This window comes from Hippocampus guttulatus, chromosome 7, assembly GCF_054856545.1.
Source record: "Hippocampus guttulatus isolate MCC_2025c chromosome 7, RoL_Hgut_1.0, whole genome shotgun sequence".
Lineage (NCBI taxonomy): Eukaryota > Metazoa > Chordata > Actinopteri > Syngnathiformes > Syngnathidae > Hippocampus > Hippocampus guttulatus.
The window spans coordinates 14,216,710-14,238,094 of record NC_141267.1 but is presented as its reverse complement, the minus strand read 5'-3'; the positions used below and the strand labels follow the sequence as shown (position 1 = coordinate 14,238,094).

Here is a 21,385-nt window from a genome sequence, read left to right as displayed (position 1 = left end):
AGGCGTGCTGCCGAGAAGGCGCAACCACCAAGCACAGATACTTCTCCTTTGACGAATGTCGTGGCCAAAAAGCGCTCAAAACAGTCCATATCAGGTCCACACGATGAAACAACAAACAACATGTGACAAAAAACCCAAAAAAGAACAAAAAAGCAAGGCTCTTGAAGAGCATTTGCCGAAGGCTGCCTACTCGGGCGCCATCTTGGAAAAAATTTTAATGAGTTACATGTATTTTGCAGAACTACGCACACACTAAATCAATTTCGGGAAACTTTTTGAATGGCAAGTATTGTACAGGCCGAACAAGAACTCATTCAATTTTATTGTCGTTTCTCGATCACGATCACTATCCCACGCTCACACTGTATTTAAATCGTAATTATGGCCAATAGTACGAAAACCACTCGTTGGCTCCAAATATAAAACATTGAAAAGTACAACGGGAAGTACAGCAGTAACTGAGTGTGACTTTCTCATGCAGTGTGATGACACGAAACTAAACTAATTCATTTCATGATGTTCATAACCTTGTCATATGTCGGGACTATCGTAAACTGAGGACCCCTGGTACAGAAATTTATGATCTTTTCACCATTTCATTACAGTATGTCCTTTTCCCTGAACCACAAATTAGCCTCCTAACCTACCACAGGGACAAATAAAAATAAAACACTCGTCCGCTTTAAGATTTAATGTTACCCAAGGGGTGAATTGCCTGCTATGTTTTTTTTTTTTTTTTTTTGTATATGTTCGGCTTCACAATAAGCACCATTAAGTCAGACACGAAAGATAATTTTTTTAGGACGCAAAAAACAGAGCAGGTCCTCGATTTACGATGGGGTCAACCTATGGCCTTCGTTACCGTTTTTTTTTCATTTGATCATTTGAAGTGTTTTTCATGCAAATATTTACTTGTAGTTTGTAGAGAATGCTCCGATTTATGTACAAAGTCAGGTTATGGTGATGTCGTAGGAACAGAAAAATCTGCCATAAAATCGAGAACAACCTGTACGGCACTCGGCGATTTGGAAAAAATAAATAAATCAAACTTTTGTTTTGGTACAACCTTGACAGAGGTCTGCTCGAGACGTGCTATTAGCTGTCGTCCTCCTTGCGTAAAGACAAACAGAGAGAGAAATTGCGCAGCAAAGCCATTAAAGTGGGAATAGATTGCAATTTCCTAAATAAATATTATCTCTGTGTGAATCATCCAAAATCTGTATGCTTTTGCGCCGACATTATAATAAGGGTCAACAAGGGGTCAGCACGCCATCATATCGGAAAGCTTCACCTGTGACACTTTAATCTCTTCATCCCGCAAATTCCTCCGCATGCCATTGACCCGCTCCTTCGACACCCGCAAAGTTTAACACACCGCAGGCATGCGCGTGTCCCCGCCCCGTCGCAACAAGCGACGCGTTTTACAACCGTGATTAATGCACTCCCCAGCTACTCCTGATCCTCACCCCCTCTCCCTCATTACGCCGCTCTTCATCGCCAGAGGAATGGCAGGGAGAGAGATGCGACTGTGGTGATGCGTAATAAAGCCTCGGGGATCCGGGGAGGGGGGGGGGGGCAATACAGTGGTTGCAGATAAGAGGCCGGGCTACATACTGTCGATAGTAAACCTGCTTATCTGCCGTTATGACGAATCACCCTTCTTAGTCGTCCGTCTGGGGCCAAAACAGCTCAAAGATTTTGGTTGCTCCCTCTCCCTCCCCCAACCCCGCCCCTCAAATCATAGCACAAACAAACGAAAGGCTCACATCTAAGAAACGTGTGATAGAATAAGGGCCGCTCACTAATGAAGAGATATAGCAGAAAAACAAATGGCTGCCAAGAATCCAGTAATGATGCCAAATTCTGTTGCCGAGGCACTGGGGGCAGCGATAAACATATTATGAGATGATAAAGAGGGCTGGTTTTTTTTTTCCCTTAAATCCAAATACCTGCTATTTGCTGGGGAACATCCCGAGGCGAAGAGAGACATGTGCTTATGGTGAGTTAAAAAAAAAAAAAGGAAAGGAAAAATATCAGCTAGGTAATATAACTGAGCTCTAATGAAATTTGGATCCACTGATGAAACGAAGACGCCTTGACTGTCGGTGCGTCTCTCCGTTTGATTATCGGGGCACTGCTTATGCATTCGTGAACTGTCAAGACATTGAAAGAGCAAAAATTCGCTCTTGATCTGTTCACCGCCGAGTTTACTTAGTGCAGTGGCACCAGCTTGCTTATGTTTACTTGAATGCATGCTAACAAAGCGAAGAAACCGCTCTGTAGGTGGCCGATTAAACGTCTCACATCTGTACCCCTCAGCAAAGACATCTGTCTCCCGTGTACATTAATGAATATAGATATCTGTTTACTCCTTTTAACTTTTTTTTTACACCCCCCCACTTTCAATTCCCTTTGCATCTAGCCACCCTGCACTTTCTGCTCAGTGGCACAACACAAAGAGGATGTTCACATCAATCAAGTGGTCTAACGAGGCAGTCATCACCTCATCCACATGATAAATAGCTGATTGGCTATTCAGGCACTGGCCTTTGTAGGAGACCGCCAGCTGGAGGGCTCTCGTCATTGCAAACCAATCATGGAGCCATTCACAGAAGAGAGCGCCAGTGTCAAGATCTCGGCTTTCAGAGAACGCTGCCATTAATTATTGACGGTTATTAAAACTGGCAATTTGTCACAGCGAACGCTGCCATGTTACATCTTGGTTCTGTCGAGATGTGACTCTATTGGTTTTGCGGAGTGAAGTCAGCTCTGACACGCGTGACTTCAGGATGGCGCTTCATTGTCCAACCCAGGGTGGAAACATACTTGTGTTCAAGGGCGATATTAGATTTTTTTTTTATGGGATTATGGGTAAGATAATGTGTCGAGGGTAAAAAAGTATTTATTTCCAAGATAGTTTATTTTATTTTGTAATACTGTCTTTCAAGACCCACAATATGTTGTTCTGTGACAACATCAGCAACTAACCCACTAAACAAGAAACATTAGACTCTCTTCTCTGTATGACCTCAGGGGTACTTCTCATTTACTCAAAGTTTTAGACTCGTAGGCAGTGTGGTACCGTGCATCGATGGAGTCCACATGTAGAATGAGAAGCAAAGAAAGTTGCAATTCAATGCTGTTAATATAACACGATCAATCAGAGATTGAGAATAATTTGTGCCTTTGAGTAGTGTTATCTGACTCGTGTGTTGCCACGGCGTTTGGGTGTGAATATCGGTTATTTGACATATTATCCCTCCCGAAGTCAATGCTAATTTCCTATAAGCATTAGCAGCTAGCAATGTTTTAAAAACGAAGCATGTTTTGTATTTAAACAGACGAGATATGTAATTATTTTCGTTTGCTTAGTTTTACAATTAACTCCAATGTGGGTGTCACTTAACAGCTTCAAGGACGCAAACGGAGGGTAGAGTCACGTACGCTACATGCTCGCTACACAACCAACATGGTGGATTCGGGGTACATTGGGAACTTGTAAACGCACCGCATTGTTCGGCATATCAATTGTTTTTTCTTTGATTATCATGTTTTAAAGATCGAGAAAAGCCAAAATTAAAATCACGCTTACATTTCAAATACTGATAATAGTTCAGCCGTACTTATACTGTACATACCGTGTTCGAGTATGATGTATCAAAACTTGTCAGATTTCCAATTTGGGATTTCCCTCCCTCAAAATTGACGTGAAAAGCCAAGATTCTTGACCTAATCTTTAGCCTTTACTCCAAAGCTGTGCTGATCTCAAATCAAGTGATGCAACGGCACCATTTACAGGGATCTGCTAATCATTACAGTGGTTTGCAAACCTAAAATTTAAAGTCAATCTGGCCAAGACTCTCTCCCATGCCTAGCCATTGAAAAATGTACTTGGCAATTATATCTGTCAATGAAATCCAGTTAACAGATATAAACATCCACAGCAGTAAATACGCTAGTATGTTTTTTAAAAATGTATATGGACAAATACTTATTTTATAAAAATGTAGACCCATGATTACAAAGAAATGGGGAAATGAATGACTGAAAAAAGGTCTTTTGATAATAATATATGCTCTGGGGGCCAGATTGAAAAACTAACCATTTCTCACCTCTGTACTAACCAAATTCTAAGAGAAGCATTATTTTCCTCAATGCATCAGTCCATTGGGGAAGCAGAAATGTAAGGATGTGTCATTAAGCCAAACCATGCTTGTAACGTCTCATCTTGTCTCGTTATTTCGGGAGGAAATTTCTTGTAGCGCTTTTGTGTGTCTGTGTGTCCATTCTTTGTCCGTTTACCTCCAATGTGGCTGCTGACCTTCTCTTCTCTCCGTGGTCGGAGTGGCTATTGATTGGATCTTGGCACATGGTGTACAAACACAGAGATAAGGGGCGGGAGAGGCAGAGAGGCATCCAGGCAGACATGGCCGCAGTGCCCACTCCACTCCTCTCCTCATTCTCCACATAAACACACACACATGCACACAAATTGACAAAAAAAAGGTCTCTCCTTGAGAATCTACTCCCACTGAGCGCACACCCAGACATGGTACCTAAACACCGATAGCAGACGGGATTAGGAATTAAATTCAATCATGAGTGTCTAAGTGATGTTAAGTCACTGCGGCTGACACTGACCCTGAGCGGCCATTCAGGTAAGACCGTTTAAATGGATAAAAAAAAAAGAAGTTTTGTGGTGTTTTGGAGTTTGATAAGCATGGATGATCTGAAGACCCGGATAACTGAGGCCTTGATGACCCTCCATCCCAATTTGCTTGTTAATGTTTGACAAGAAATATCGTGAATTTTGATGTGTGCTGAAAAAAATAAAACTGTTTCTTCGGTTGAACTTTATTTCTCATTTGATCTCTGATGGCTCTCAACATAGAACATCAAAGGAACGCAAGTGCAAAGCGAAGTTTGAAGTGAGAGAATTGAAAGTGTAAGTAGAAGAGGCCAACAAACATCATTGAATTCATCACTGATAATTTTAAGTAAGCCACCAACAGCATAAAAGGCGATCTTTGATTCAATTCCTCCCAATTGCATAGACACTGAATGTATGAACCCATACAAAATTTAAATTTGGACAGCACGTCGGCGTTGAGTGGAGTTTTTGTTAAAGGTGATATCGAATGACTCCTTTTTTTTTTATTTTTTTGACTGGCTCCAAGTCAACCTTGAGATCATATCGAAGCTCAGAAATTGAATTGCTGAGTAAAAGTTATATTGCAGGGCATTTTTGTTTCTGGCATTTCAAAACTCTGTACATGAGTATAAAAATTCTCCCCTGGCAAAATCAGCCATTGTACTTCATCTCAGGTCTTTGCAAAAACCACATTGCGCATGCGAACTTAATATTTTTACAACTGCTTCTAAAACTTGAACAATGACCAAGTCAGAAGAGCATTCACACTTATTGTCACACCATCTCTAAGTAGGAGCTGGTCAGTCAAGAGAGTGGATGACACGAACATCAGTGACAGTAAAACTGTTGAGGGAATATAACATCCATGCATGTTGGATTGGAGCTCACACAAATTTCACAGTGTGTGAGGACTTAACCCACCCTCAGGCCTCTCATTTACACCTACTTTCCATCCGGACTACAGGTAGAGTCTGCACTATGTCAGAGGTGACTAATAGCGTAACAGCCCTGCCCTTCCCATTTGGGTGGGGGGGGGGGGGGTCAACTTGTGTTACTTGCGTCGTTCTCTCAGGCAGCCACTTTTTACAGGGCACAATAAAAAAAAAGTTGACTGGCAAGGTGGCCAAACAAGGTGCCTTCGGTGTCCGTCTCTAGATAAGGAAATACTTGGAATAAAACGCAAGCACCCTTTTTGTGGGTTTTTTGTTAGTATTTGAAAAGGTTTCTGAACATCAGTGCCTCTGGGGGAGGAAAAAGGGTGACTCAGATATTGTCAGGGGGAGCTACAAAAGAGAACGCTCAGACAGATGGGGACCGGGAGAAATAGGAAATGTGCAAGAGGGAAAAAAGACCCAAAAAACACTTCCCCCAGGGAGCATGTGGACTTGCTTCAATGCTTCATCTTTATGTTTGGTGTATGTAAGTGGGGTGTAAGTGTTTCAACACCCAACAGTTATAGTCACGGAGGTGTATTGGGTGACGGCATGCACTGAAGTGCTCTCAAAACGATTTGAAAATGAATTGACCATATTTGGACATATGAGGTTTCTGTTTGTCAGGGACGAGATGTACTGTATATGCAAACATGTATTTTTAATAAAAATATAAGTGGACAGTGACTTCCCAAACACTAAAATGATGCAGGTGACGACTGATGTTTGAATCCGAAGACGTCCCTTATAGACGACAAATGTTTTCATCCAAGTCTCAAAAGGCATGGCAATGTTCATGCCAACTATCGCAGTCTGAATTTCACTGCGAGGTTGGCGAGGACGTCGTTTTATGTCTGTGTAGGAACGTTCAGGATTTACTGGGTCATAAAGCTTCAACGCTACAATCAATCATCATTTTTTGTTGTTGCTCGGTTCCTGTGAGGAAAAGCCATCTAAGATTGGCCAAATTCATCCTGAGTTACTGAACTTTTGTGTTCTCTTGTTATCGGAATGGCCTTTGTTGTCTCAATTGGAAAGATAAAAATGACGCCAAAGTGAAGGAGAATCAATAATTGCGAGACTGACTTGAAAATTGTATTCAAATGCTGCTGGTTTGCCCTTTAGATTCATCCCAAACATTTTCTCGATCTCTCAATTAACAACCTCACCGAAGCCATTTTGGTCTGTCTCGCTGGATGTTACAAAACACATTTTGCAGTTTGACAATATAAAAGTACCTGCCTCATGAAACGGACAGAGAGCAGCAAGTGCAAACAACACTTTCTGAGCAGATTTGCTTCATAGGAATACATTACAGGAAATAAATGACTCAGTCGCCAAGAAGAATGCCAGCACAAATGGCCCTGGCGCTTATTTGCATCCTCGCAAGATAAGTGCAGCCATTAGAAGGTGAACGTGTCCCGCAAATGAGTCAGTCAGCCTTAGAAAAAAAAATGTAAATAAATAAATCAAAAAACACAGCACGTCTTTTTACAGTTTGATGTGACTAAAAAGCTCCCCTTATCCCTTCCCCTCTGACCTGTGTGAGTGGTTGGAGTTGCATATGTGCATGAGATAGTGAAAGAGAAGGAGAGATATTGGGGGTGTGGGGAGGGGATAGGGGTGGAGTGGGGGGGGGGGGGGGGGGGGGTTCCGGGTTAAGATGGGAGGGGTGCTGGTGGAGGGGTAAGAGGGAGATAGAGCAGACAGAAAGAGATATGAGGGGGCCGGGCCGTGCTGTCTGCCACCCAGGGCCCGGAGAACATAAAGAGAAAAATACGGCCATAAAAAGCTCTCTATGACTATGAATACTAATACTGCGCCAAACCAAGCGTGTCTGTCCTTTCACTCTCACCCTCTGTCTCACTCAGACAAATGACGTGGCTTTAAACACGAAGCACAAATAGACGTAGAGAGAGCCTTTGTGCAAAAATGTTGTCGGATTTTGGATCAAACAATACGCTCTTTAATCAGCGGGAAACCACCTCTCAATTTTCAATGGCTTAGCTGGGCACTCTACATGCAGTAAATATTTTTGTGGATACTTGAAAAAAGCACAACTTCAAATGCAGTATGTATCGCTAAAGGTGTGTCTAAGCGCAAACTCTTTGACTATGACCAGACAAAGCCCAACTTGAAAACCTAATTTACAATCCTAAACCTTGTGGGAAACCCTAACCCTGTCTAATGATGCTAATTTAAACCCCAGGTTCTTACTAGATTTTTCAGGCGAAAAACCGTATATTGCAAAAAATGAAACCGTAGTCTATGAGCTCCCAAATTTACTGATCAGTATGAAGGTTAGAAATCACCTTCAGTGAACACAATCACATATTTCAGGTGTCTAGCAAATAGGCGTGAACTATTGAAAACATCATTAACCATTTCCATGTTGTGACTTCAACATTTGCTGAGCCTTATGTCAATTTTATGGTCAGGTGCACCTTACAAATGGGGCTACTTTCATCGTTCTCGCCGTGAAGGCAAGCTTTCCTTGACAAATGTTTGCAGGACACAAGCAAAAGTGGTAATCTCTCAAGCATTTCTAATGACTTTTTCCCCTACAATTATTTGATAAGAGCAGACGAGACTGGAGGCGACGCGCATGATACACTAGCTGCGACTGCAGAGGTGAGAGCTCTGTGCATGACACATTGAGTCACACACGCGTGCGTGCGTATACACACACACACACACACACACATACACGACTTGGGGGCTTGTAACCTAGCAGCATTGGTCATAATAACAAAAGAGGCTGACGTGATGACCAACAAGTGCACCCAAACTACCAATCTGGCTCTTTTTATTCCCAGTGCCTACTCACATTCACACACTCCACCCAAAGAGTGACCTCCCCTCTGCAGCGCTACCATGCGATAAACACCACAAGCACTTCATTCCCCCACCGCTTAACTCACCACACTGAGTCCCAGCTGCTCCCTCCGCAGGTAGGGAAGGTTCCTGTGCTCCAGGCTGGCGAGGTAGTGCTGCAGTCTGGAGTAGGTGTAAGGGTAGCAGTAGGCAAACTGGTACACGTCATCTTCTCGGTCGAAGCAGAAGGCAAAGGACATGACATAATTGCGCCGGTGGTCCGGGCAGCGGTAGTAGTACACGTTCTTGGCTGGAAGCCTCTGCCTGCAAAAGTCAAAGGAAAAAATGGGCAAATCAAGCAATGGTCTAAGAATGATGCAAGGCGCTGTTTGGAATTGTAAAAGATGCATTCAAGAGTTTGAATGTTGTGTTTGGTGGCATGATAGCTCTTGAAAGCAGTGATATATAATGAGTTGGAAACATCCATATTTTACTCAACGTCGACAGTATATACCGCGCAACATGATTGCAAGCATGATTTACATAAAAAAAAGATTAATAATAAAAGGACATCATAAATGCTATCAGCAGTCGATGACGTTCCTCCGGTTTATCTACCCGCGATGACATTCAAAGGCAGAGCTTGATATGTACCAGTTGATCACATTTTCCTTTGTGTGACGGAATGTGTTCCAATACAGATGCCGAAAAAGATTAACTTGACTTTTATGAATTGCTTGATCGGAAAGGCCTGACGAGAAACACAATGCAAATCCTCTGGTGTGGGTTAGACAACTGCCTCCCACTGCATAACTCTTCATATTATTAGACTCTAGCAATAGCGACATAGTGATCCGCTTCTGCCTCGGCAATTGTGCAATGTTTTTCGTGGTTCCATAAAGTATGATACAGTAGATTGCGAGGCACCTCTAAATGTTTCCCAATAACAACACCATTTTTTTGGTCACAGCAAGCTGCTATACGTGCAAGGTTCGGTCGTCTGGTGTGTGGGTTCGAGTCACCAACTACCGTATTTTCCGGACTATAAGTCGCAGTTTTTTTGTAATTTGGCTGGGGGTGCGATTTATACTCTGGAGTGATTGATGGGTGAAATTATTAACACATTATTATATCATTTCACATGTTATTTTCACATTAAACCGCAAAAGGCCGCTCTAGACCTGTGTTGATAAAACCACGATGAGTCTGATGTAAGCGACGTAGAAGAGGAAGCGCTGCAGGAGTTGGTGGAGTTGCTTTAAAGTGACACAGAGGATGAAGATTCCATTGGATTTAGTGATTTGGAGTGACATTGATGGTTTGGTGAACTTGTTAGCATGTTCTTTATGCTAGAGTTATCTGAATAACTCTTAATATGTTACTTGAACATACCAGGCACGTTCTCAGTTTGTCGTTTATGCGTCATGTAGCGTTAGCATATTGTACACTGATTCAGCGTGTTGTTTTCCATTTTATTTTTTTTTAAATTGCCTTTCAAGATGACATGTCTGTTCTTGGGTTTGGATTTGATCACAAATTTCCCCCCAAAATGCGACTTATACTCCAGTGCGCCCTATGTATGTTTTTTTGTTCTTCATTATGCATTTTATGGCTGGTGCGACTTATACTCAGGAGCGACTTGCAGTCCGGAAAATACGGTATATTTTTTCTCCGAATAATCAGTTCAGTTGCATTTGTTGCTCCGCGTGCGATTGGGTTTGGGTTTGCCGATAAAGCTCGGGATCGCGGCTACACCCTGTATCAGTTGTCTGACAATCACAGTGAACAAACAAAAACAACATTCGCATCTCTGCACATTTTTGAGTCAGACGTGATAACCAGCGGGCTAACATGCCGCCCCCTTTCAGAAAGAGACTGAATCTTGTTTTAACCGAATTGCATTTTCCTTCATCGTGATGACTTCCCTGGCCTGTGAGATGCACGCTGTGTCACCTATAGGCCCTGAGCTAAATAGAGCCAACTGCTCTTTGCGCCTCATGCAGAATCAATGGGGTATGGGGCTGGTATCACTGCAGTGCACACAGCTCCTCTGCTTCCGTGACATGTTTCTGTTCACACCCTTCATCCGTCTGACGTTCCCTTCCTCTCTCACTGTGTTTCCCGCTCACACCGCCGAGACAAAGTGTGAAGGGTGCAGCAGGCACACACGTGACTGCCTGCGCATCCATGCCCACCTTGTCACTTTTACCGCTTCCCTCCGTATATCTGCAGCACTGTCACTTTCAGAGGGTTCTGACGGTAAAAAGTCCCCCCCGCATGGGGAAAACAGTTCCGCCACAAAACGTTTCGCAGACGCTTGGAGAAAAGAGGATAAAGGAGGACGAAGATGACTGATTGATGGGTTTGGGGTGCTTGGATCAGGAAGAAAGGTGGTATGAGGAGATAAGGAGAAGATAAGAGAGTGGGGAGATGGCAGATCCGGGGTTGATATGCGGGAAAGGATGGCGGGTTAGCTGCGTATGTAGCGACTGTGGGATGGCAGGGCCGTCTGTAGTGAGCGAGCATTTCTGGCACGAGATGAGATGAAGATGGTATCGGGTTTGTGATAGGAACGGGGGCCTGACAATCAACAAACAGGACAGACGGCTCGGCGCTAACTCTCTGAACTTCTCTGTCTGACTCAGCCCAGAGGAAGGAAGCAGGGGAGGGAAAACAGTTTGATGTGTTTGTTCAAGCACATAATGTATCAAAATGGATGGCAGATAAAAGCCACCTTTAGATTTCGGTTCAGGATGGCCCTGCTTGTTCTTCTAATCCCTTCCTACTGTCAAATGCCGTGACCATTCTCTGTTTAAGAATAAAGAACTGCATTGTTTCAAGCGCCCCCCCCTTTAGGTAGCATAGCACATTCCTGCACCTGGAACCCCAATGGGACAGTGCGCATCAATTATTTTGGTACCCTTTGTCACATTTGACAGTACTGTGCATAAACAAACTCAAAAGCTGAACTATTCACTCTGAGAAAAAAGGGATTGAGGTGAGAAAGTACATTGAGAGGAGAATAGATTTGCATGTGACTATCTTTGCAAAGTACATGTGCAGTGGGTGGCAAATTTAATCAACAAGGCATCAAAAAAACAAAACAAAACAAAACATAAATGTTACCAGATGTAATTATGTAACAATTTGTAGAGAGTAAATGATATTTTTCAAGATTTAATTGTAGTGTATGTGAATGCTTAGCGTGGGTTGCTCGTGCTGTGGGCGAGTCAAACAAGTACTTTTTACCGCGGTTGGCACATTTGACAATAGCCAATCCAGGAGAACACCTGAGCCTTAACACACGATTATTTACTAACGACAGTCCAATAAACAGCTGTAAGTTATGGAACATGTTAGAAAGGGGAACTCTAGAACTATTTACAGCTTGAAGTGAGGGATCGCAGAAGCATTCAACTTCACATTCGTTTCTGGGGGAGTGACGTGACATATACGCATCTCACCTTTTCAGCGCGTTGACAATTCATGTGTCCATACCCACTATTACATAAACAAGAAAGGCGGTTTATGTAATATGGGTACCAGAGCACCGAGCAAAACTGCACATAAGCCACATGCTTATGTGCAGTTTTGCTCGGTGCTCTATACAAACCCACACAAAAAGGTCCGAGCCGAAAATTGAATCCAGACCCCCTGACAGGGAGGCAGATGACTTAGCAGTTTTATAATCAGCGTGGAGCAAAATGCATCTGTCTAATTTCGGACCTCTTGTCTCAAGAATTCTGGTACGTTGTAAGGTCAACATAAATAAATAAAAAATAAACCGAAAAGCTGACGGAGACATCAGGCTCCTCCACAAGGGGCATATTGACCGAAATAGCTTATTCTAGAAATTGCTCTCATTTTCAACTTCTTCCAATCAACGGGGTGCTGTGCGACCTTGCCGAAGCCTGAAAAAGTCCTGACTATTGATTTTAATTACTACGGCTTGTCATGGCATTCTCGGTATAGGCCAGGAAAACTGCTCTTTGACTTCATATGGAAAGTGGTTGCCCGTAAGGCCTGCTTCAACAATGTGAGGAGTACCAGCTTTAAATAATCACAGCCACAAACACAAATTGATAAAAAAAAAAAAAAAAAAAAGCTTGAGAAAAACACACACAGTCCCCCAGGTTTAATCTAAGCAGTGGCTTCTTCTTTTTGGCAGCTGTCAATTTGTTTTATCTAAATGGTACCTTCTCCCCTGCCCATCTCGAGACGTGGTACAGGGCCAAACAGAATTATCACAATGTGGGATGAGAAAGAAAAAAAGAAAGAAAGAAAGAAAAAAAAATAGACACCCCCCCCCCCTAGATGATAAGGCGCTCAGACGTGATTTTACAATTCAGTGATTTTACACACACACACACACACACACACACGCACACACACACACACACACACACACACACACACACACACACACACACACACACAACCAACAATCCACAATGTTACACACATTCACACCGAGTGTGAGCTAGCTCAAAGTCATGAAATAAGTTCATTTCCAGAGCAGAATTAAAAAAAAAAAAGAAAAAAAAAGAAAATTACAAATAGTCGACCATAGCAAACACAATGTAGACATAAAATAATAAAGGCAGAACGCAGACCTCAGCTAAGGTGCCGAAAGAGTGGTCTGCATGTCTAACATCACAATAGAGTCCTGGTCAAGAACAGTTATAAAAGTTGCACATGTAAAATGTATATTGGGCACATTCCAAAAAAAAGCATGTTTGGTCAATTTAAGACTGAACTGCCCGCAGGTGTGAATGCGACTATAAAAGATTGTTCGTTTATACCCACTCTGCAATTCACTGGTGACCAGTGCAGAGTCCTCTCGGCAAAAGTCAGCTGGAACAGAGAACAAATGCTTAAAAAATGATGGATATGGAGGTGCTCTGACAAGTCTTAAGGGAGGTTATGAAAAAAAACCCCCAGAAAAGTACTACAAAGGGAAAAATACATGGACAAGATGTGAGGTGTTGTCAACTCAACACAATAACCTAGAATTGCAATCAATTTTTCAGTGTGCTTCATGTGTCCGCATGGGTGACTCATAACTTTGTGATGGGGAAAACATCCATATTGGGAAATCTTTAAAAACGCCCCCCCCCAAAAAAAAACAAAAAAACAAAACAAAACAATGAACATACAGTACACGGTCCCTCGGAAAATTCTAAAAATAAATTCTTCTTTGCTTAAAGCAGTTCCACAAAGTGACATGAAGTCCTGCCGTGCTGGAGCATACACATTCACATTCTGTAGTGGTGCTAGACAATTCTATGAATAGAATTCATATTTTTTTTATTCAGATGAGGAACAAAAACTGAAGGGGGCTTTGTAACCCCGTACCAAATAAATTCACCTTTTCATTTTTGTTAAGACTGTCAGTGTAACCAGACAATAACACCGGAGTAAAATCGACCCTCTCTGGCTCTATCTTGTGTAACTCTTAGTTTACTGGGCACCTGCTGGCACACTTATAGCCCCTTGAGCTGATATGTTATTTAGGAGATTTGCTAAAACGATGACAGAATATCCCCCTATGGAAAATAAAAGAATGTCAATCGCTCATTTACGAAGAGACCGCAGGCAGCTGAGACAATTAAAGCTGAGGAAACTAAAGGATATCTTAATTAAAACATGATGCAGAGTTAGCCACGATTCCGTTTGACAGGTTTAGCACCTCTTTTTTTTATTTTATTTATTGATTTCTTTAAATGGATTGTATATTTGGGATAAAGGAAAATTCTATTACAAAAAAAAGTCAGGCAAGGTTGCAGCCGTGGCTAACAGTGGCTTGTTTACAATGCTAAGGCTAGCTTGGTATTGTTCGTGCTGCTATTTTGTTGACGCTGAATAAGCGTTGACTGTGATTCAATGGCATGTTTGAGAAAAGCAGACTTGAATGGTTACTTTTGATGCCCCCCCCCCCAAAAAAAATCTGCGGTGTAGTTTTGGTGCAATCCTGCTAACAACAACAAAAACTAACCAACTATAGTGGGGGGGGGGGAAACAATCCCTTTTGCTTTTCTGCTTGGTGGAGGTAATCAGATAACGGAGACCGCAGAGGATTTGACACAGTTGGCCTTTAGTGAGGCGTCCCCATCCTTAGCTCTGAACTTCAGCTCTCATATTGACGGTGTGGGCAGACGTCTTGAAGTTTGAAGATGAAGGCTTATAAATTGGTAGCTTTCACAAATGCGACACCTTGTCTATATTTCAGAATCAATCAAGCGTAGAGGACACATCAGTCAGAGTTTCTCCAAGCACTCGCACAGACAAAGGCAACCAGGACAAAAATAGCACACACACACACACACACACACGTATACATACACACTTCCTTTTATATTGTCCGCCTCGCTGTTGTCTCATTGAGTTTGTCAAACGTTCATCCCGTCAACTGTTAGGAAGGTTACGCGTTTTCAAATAAGCTCGAGCAGCTGTCCTGCGTTGCGGATCCCCGGCAGCTCATTTGAGGCAAAGAGTCAGTTTGGCAAACATTTCACACCCAATGACACATTTTTTTATTCCCTCGACGCAACTACATCTACATCCGAAGGGGCCAATGCTTCTTGGCAAACAGAAATGAGGACAGATGCTACGTTGGCTTATTGTTGTCAAACCTGGGCCCACGTCCTTGTTTTGTGTACTAAGTCACCTAAAAAAAAATAATAAAAATCAACAACTTCCAAGTAATCCATCACGTGTATATATATTCATGTGTGAGAGTACATATGACGGCATGTCAATTCCTGAGGCATCAGTCTTCTTTTTATATGCAAATTAAGCATTGGGGAGGCACTGTTACTAGGCAACCTGTAGGTTGCGCGGGATTTTGGTAGACCTGCTGTTACGCCGCGGGACAGTGTTTTCATACCTTTGTTGCTCAATAACGCATAGTACTTGGAGTGTACAGGGACGCATTTTAACCCAGCCTTTTTTTTTTTTTTTTTTAAATATTTCAATATTGCCAGAGTCATTGACGACACTTCTCTCTGTGATGTGTCAAGACCTCGCTACCAGCTTCCCAAGCTATCAAGGAATCACAACTGATCTCACCAGGAACCCTCGTCATATGAAAGACAAAGTGGACATTCAGCCATTCACCAAAACAATGATCGCTCATTTTTACAGTATTTTTAAAATAGGGAATTGTTTTTCAATCACCCTGCACTAAGTTCTTCATCTTCTTCTTATCGAATAAGAATTTCCTCCAATAAAAGTGCTGATGGTGTCACATATTTCCAGATGACATTTAACGCTGTTCTCAGGTCAGAATAAAGCCTTGCGTGGCATCCCTAATGAAACGCTCCCATCTGTAACGGAAGCAAACGCATCATAGAGCTGCCCGATACCGCCACCTTGTACACATCCAGACTTTGCGCTGATATTGATTATTGGCACCTCAATTAGTTAATGAATTTGTTCGACAAATCCCAGAGGCGGCAACATCAACGGTGAACATTTATTTGAAGTAATGCCGGCTGCGATCGCATCACACCCATCGCGTTGCACCTGACTTGGGAATATACGCAGCAGACATTTAATGTGCAGGGATTTCCATAAAACAGCGAGAGCAGTCATAAATCTCAGATTCTCATCGAAATAAAACACTCATGGGAGGATGCTAGCTTGTTGGGCTGCCTCTGTATGTTAAATACCGAGTACATAAGCGAGGCTGTTCATCCTCCTATGATCGGTTTTGTTTGCCCTTGTGCATGGAAATTAATCTCTGGTGACTCGTATCGTCATTTTTTTCCCCGTGATATTTTTCTAGATTGATGTCATATTGAAGAAAAAAAGGGCTTTGAACCTTTTTTTTTGTCATCCCTCGGAATAAATCATCTGAAAAATACTTTGGCGGGGGTTATGGAGTTAGATGGTTGCACACATTTCTGATTGTGCGTTCAATTTCAGTTTGCATTTGGAGACGCTTTTAAACTTACAGGCGAATAGATCAGGAGAGTGTTAAAATCTAATCTAATTCAGTTTTTTATACATGAAAGGGATACATTATACAGATTCATTAAACACAAAGAAAAATATGGTACTTCTCAGAAAGCAAACTCCTCCCTACTTTTTAAACTACTGATTACCTTCACAATTATGTTTTCCATTTTATTCCAATTTTTATACTTCCCTAAAACAAGCTCTGATATAGTCAACTGTGCTTTCTTTAGAGCTTTATACTAATTACACTACAGTTATGGAAAAATATGCATTCTTTTTCATGTCTTTTAGTCCCCACTGCAGCTTTACACAAGGACTATTTTTTTAAAAACGGCAGTGTGACAGTACCTATACAGACCAGAAGGGGGCAACACTCTTTACAATGGCCCCATCATATCCCAGCATGTTGCGCTACCCTCTTCCTCAATCAAGTCTGCACATGCGCAGTAAGAAGATTGAATTTTGCGCTGCCTTCAGAAAAACATGTCAGAGTCGGACGGGAAGTTAACAAGTACAAATACTATTGTAGTTTGCAAAGAGACTCATCTTAGTTCATTTTACTACTGCAGTTTTTTCTGTGTTGTTAATTGTGTCCCTAATTTTACGCCCAAGCTGATCCCAAGTTGCTACTTTCTTATTTCTTTTCTCAGTTTGTTTGTTTTTTTTTTTTTCTTTTGTGTCTGTTTTTGCATCCTTGTCACACCCCTGGTCAGTGCACAGCTTGTTAGAGACGTATGTCATGACATCGCGTGACTGTATTACTGGCTGATGGGTTGAAGTTAGTCAGTTGGGCCGGACAAAAACTACGACCTCCTCTGTGACTTGTGGGCCGCTGTGGCAATTAGCGGTAAGCAGATGATCACTGCGCCCTCGCCACTTTGGCGCCACTGGTCCCCTGTGGGCACATTCATTTGGAATAATGGGGTGGAGGGGGGGAGGTACACATTAAATACACACATGTCACGGAGAGAATATCGAATAGACACTCGTATGAAATAAAGCGATGAGCGTTAAGCCCCTGTGGTAAACAACAGAAAGCGTCTGTCCATTAATTGTGTGATGCAGCATTTCCCCGGGTGCAACATTATACTCCCACTGCATTATCAGTCCGTGTGCGCGAGTGCGTGCGTGTGGAACGGCGGGCCGAACAGACAGCCTGGCGCCATGAAGACTGCATCATAAAAAAAAAAAAAAAAAAGATGTCTCAAGACAGTAGGGATCAAAACCAGGATACAGCAAGCGAACACACACACACACACACACACACACACACACAGCCACCTTCTCCCTACCTGAGAAGCAGCTTGTTGGCATTGACGTGACTGTCGCACTGCTCAGACACAAGCAAGTCTTTGCTGTGGCTTACGTCTTGCAAGCACAATGTCTATTGACTAAAACGCGAGTGGAGGAGAAAAACGCTGGTGACCTCACCGTGTGTGACTCCCACAGTGAGTCAGACGGCCGATGTCGAGTTCGGCATCAAAATCGTGTATCCTCCTGAGCGTGTAAGAGTGTGCTTGTGCGTGTGTGCGTGTAATTGTGAGATGAGGTCACACAAACCGATGAGATGATTCTCCCGGGCAGGCTGCGCAACATGTGACACATTCTGATATCACGTAAATCCCTTACAGAGATGAGCTCACCTGCTTCTGTTGTTGATGTTTATAAGAAATGCAAAAGGCCAACGGGGAGTTGTAATCCTTCTCCAAGTTGTTTTGTCTATTCATTTATTTATTTGTCTATTTATTTCATTTATTTTTTTGGGCGGGGGCATGATTTGCCCATTTGCTTGAACAACTTGTGCTTGACTTTAGAGTTTTACATGTGTCCAATCCTCTTCTTCCTAATGAGGAAAATGATACTACAGCTACTACCCAAGGTTTTTGCATATTTGTGTACCATGTACAGTAGGTAAGATCATCAAGTCATATCAACAAGTTACTGAAGTGATCCCTTACGTACTTATCTCCTCGTGATCATGTACAGACTTTTAGCCACAATAACATTGGCACAATTTTTATTTCTCTGCTGCCAATATCGCCTCCCTCCTCACTCTCTGCCTCCATCCTGCCTCCGTGCCCCCGTGTCTAGCAACCCCCCCCCCCCCTCCTCCCACACACACCCGTGCCAGGGATAGCGTCACACAGAGGTGGGGTGTATGCTGCAGGGAAGGAGGAAGAAGGAAGGAAGAAGGTGGAATGGACGAGCACTTGGCCTCTCAGACAGCCAGATGCTGCCAATTAACTTCTCCGGCTACCACGGGGGCCGCAGTGGGGCGAGTCTGGCACCTGCGTGTGGTCTCCTCACACACAGATTCTCAGACAGACACAGACACACTTGGTCCGACTACTAGCATCTTTCAGCATGGAAAGTGCGCAACGAGACAATCAGGAGAAGAACAAAGAGAGGATGCAAGGTTCTGTGGCAATCCATAAAGCCATTGAACCTGATCAATACCTCCTTTGTTTGGCTTGAAAATAAAATAGAAAAGAAACATGAAGAAAAAGCAGCATAAGGTCGCTGTGTAGTATCCATCTCCAAATTCTGAGATGTTGCTCATCCATCCATTCATCCATTTACCATACTGGGTCACAGGGGTGTGGAGGCTATCCCATATGACATTGGGCAGACGACACCCTGGAATGGTCGCAAGTCAATCACAGGGCACCCATTGACACCCATTCAAACTGAGACGTACACTGTCACTGAGTGGAAGTTGAAACCACGCAGCCTGCACAAAAGTAAAAAAGATCACGACGACACGACTGCGAGTGCTCATGCTATTCAAATCAACATTCTGAAAATGTTATTTTTCAAATTCTGATGACTTGAGATGGATTTGTTTTACTTCCTCGACTCCTCCTCCTACTACTAACAATGTTTTTTTTTGTTGTTTTACAGATATAATCTTTATGTTAATTGAGGTTTTTTAAAAATATTTCACCACTTTACCCCAAATAATTGCTGAAAATATTCATAGAGTATTTATACTACTAATATATAACAGGGGTGTCAAAGTTTTAAAACACGAAAAAATATTGTGAATCCCAAATTAAGTTATTTTCACGATTTTTGTCGAGATTCTTAAAATTCTTTTTTTCCCCCAATTTTGTGAGCTTTTTTTGTATCACCCCCCGCCCCCCCCCCCCCACACACACATCTTTGTGATTTTAATTAAATCCAGATTTGTGTAATTGGCCAAATATTTACCATAGCCAAAATAATTTTTTAAAATATATTTTTATATATTTCCCCCTATGACAGAGTGGTTTTGTCAATCCACACACACACACACACACACACACACACACACACACACACGCCAGGGATTATCACCGGAGGTACGTATGCCTGCTTGCGGCAATGGTGAGTTGTATTTTTCATGCACTTTGTATTTGCGATTTATCTTATATTGAAGGCACGTTAAAATGTTACCATAGCGACCAGAGAGTGTTGCAGCCAGATAGAATGTTCCTCGTGTCATGATTCGTGTTTATCATTATGTTACGAAAATACCACCGTTTTCATGCAGGTCATATCTTATTATTTTGTTGTATTTATCCATCACACCTTCAAGGTCGGTCCCTGAAAATATTGTCTGACATTAAACCGGTCCTTGGAGAAAAAAGGTCGGGGACCGCTGCTGTATACTGTTCACCAAATTTGGAGAGGTTGTTTTCACTAAACAGGGACAATATAGTGACACCGAACTAGAAACCGAAAGAGGTACATTAGTGTAACTTGGCATAGGTTGGTAAATTTTCTGAAAGTCTACTTGAGGGAATAAACATCATTCGTCCAAAACATGTTCTCCTCATTCTGTATAATAACCACATGGAGGTGAAGAGTGCTGTCTGACTGAGCTGTCCAAAATTTCCCATTGGTTTGCGATTTCTTTGTTTGTACGCGTGTGTGTGTGTGTGTGTGTGTGCGTGCATGTGTGTTTGTGTGTGTGTCAAGCCATGTTGGTGATTACACTAGACAGAAGGAATTACAGGCTATTACAGAAAAGAGCCTGTGGCAGCAGCAGCCAGAGTCGCACTGCCCTTAAAGGCTTATGGCACTCTCTCTGAAAATAAAAAAGAAAAAGAAAAAAGAGAGCCAATCATTGCAACTAGAAAACAAAGCTGCCTGTTCTGTGTCAAACATAAATACAGAAAACAAGTATAAAAGCATAGCGTGTCATATGGTGCTTCTATTTTATAGCTTAATGCGACAACAAAGTGCCATGCGTTTGGAAGGACAATATACAGTGTGGCCTAAAGGATAGTGTGCAGCATTTTAGGCTGGCAGAAACCGATATGATATTTTATGCATCCCATAAACAAACCTAAGAACCTTAAAGGTTTGTTCATATAAATACGGACATAACGGAGATTGATTGAATCCATTTCGGAGTCAAACTGTTGACATCGAGATAAAAAAATAACAATAATCTCAACCGTCAAGCAAGTGTAGAAAAAACGGTTTATAATAAGGCATAAAATCAGTGTGCATTCCTTTTAGTGTTATTGCCGACATGTTTTTGAGTCATATTGGATTGAGCAGCCAGGACGGCAACTAAAGTATATCGAACCCTCGCTATATCACGGTTCATCTTTCACAGATGATGGTGAATATTATTATTTTTTTTAAAAGCAAATTACACTTGTGGCGGCGCACTTGTGGCGGTGGTTAGCACGTCAACCTCACAGTGGAGAGGGACCGGGTTCAATTCCAGCTCTGGCCTCCCTGTGTGGAGTTTGCATGTTCTCCCCGGGCCTGTGTGGGTTTTATCCGGGTAACCCGGTTTCCTCCCACATTCCAAAAAAACGCATGGCAGGCTGATTGATCACTCCAAATTGTCCCTAGGTGTGAGTGCGAGCGCAGATGGTTGCTTGTCTCTGTGTGCCCTGCGATTGGTTGGCAACCGGTTCAGGCTGTCCCCCCGCCTACTACCCGAACACGGCTGGGATGAGCTCCAGCACCCCCCGTAACCCTTCGTGAGGATTAAGTGGATCGGAAAATGAATGAATGAATGAAATTACAC

At 42.5% G+C, this 21,385-nt stretch overlaps 1 protein-coding gene across 1 annotated transcript in view; it reads right to left on the bottom strand.

Moving 5' to 3' along the window:
* agbl4 (AGBL carboxypeptidase 4) overlaps positions 1-21,385 on the bottom strand; it is a 266,670-nt gene that overhangs the window by 110,134 nt on the left and 135,151 nt on the right. The window contains exon 5 of the mRNA XM_086115268.1: positions 8,505-8,721. Within this exon, the coding sequence (XP_085971394.1) occupies positions 8,505-8,721 (217 nt within the window). The remainder of the gene's footprint in view (positions 1-8,504; positions 8,722-21,385) is intronic.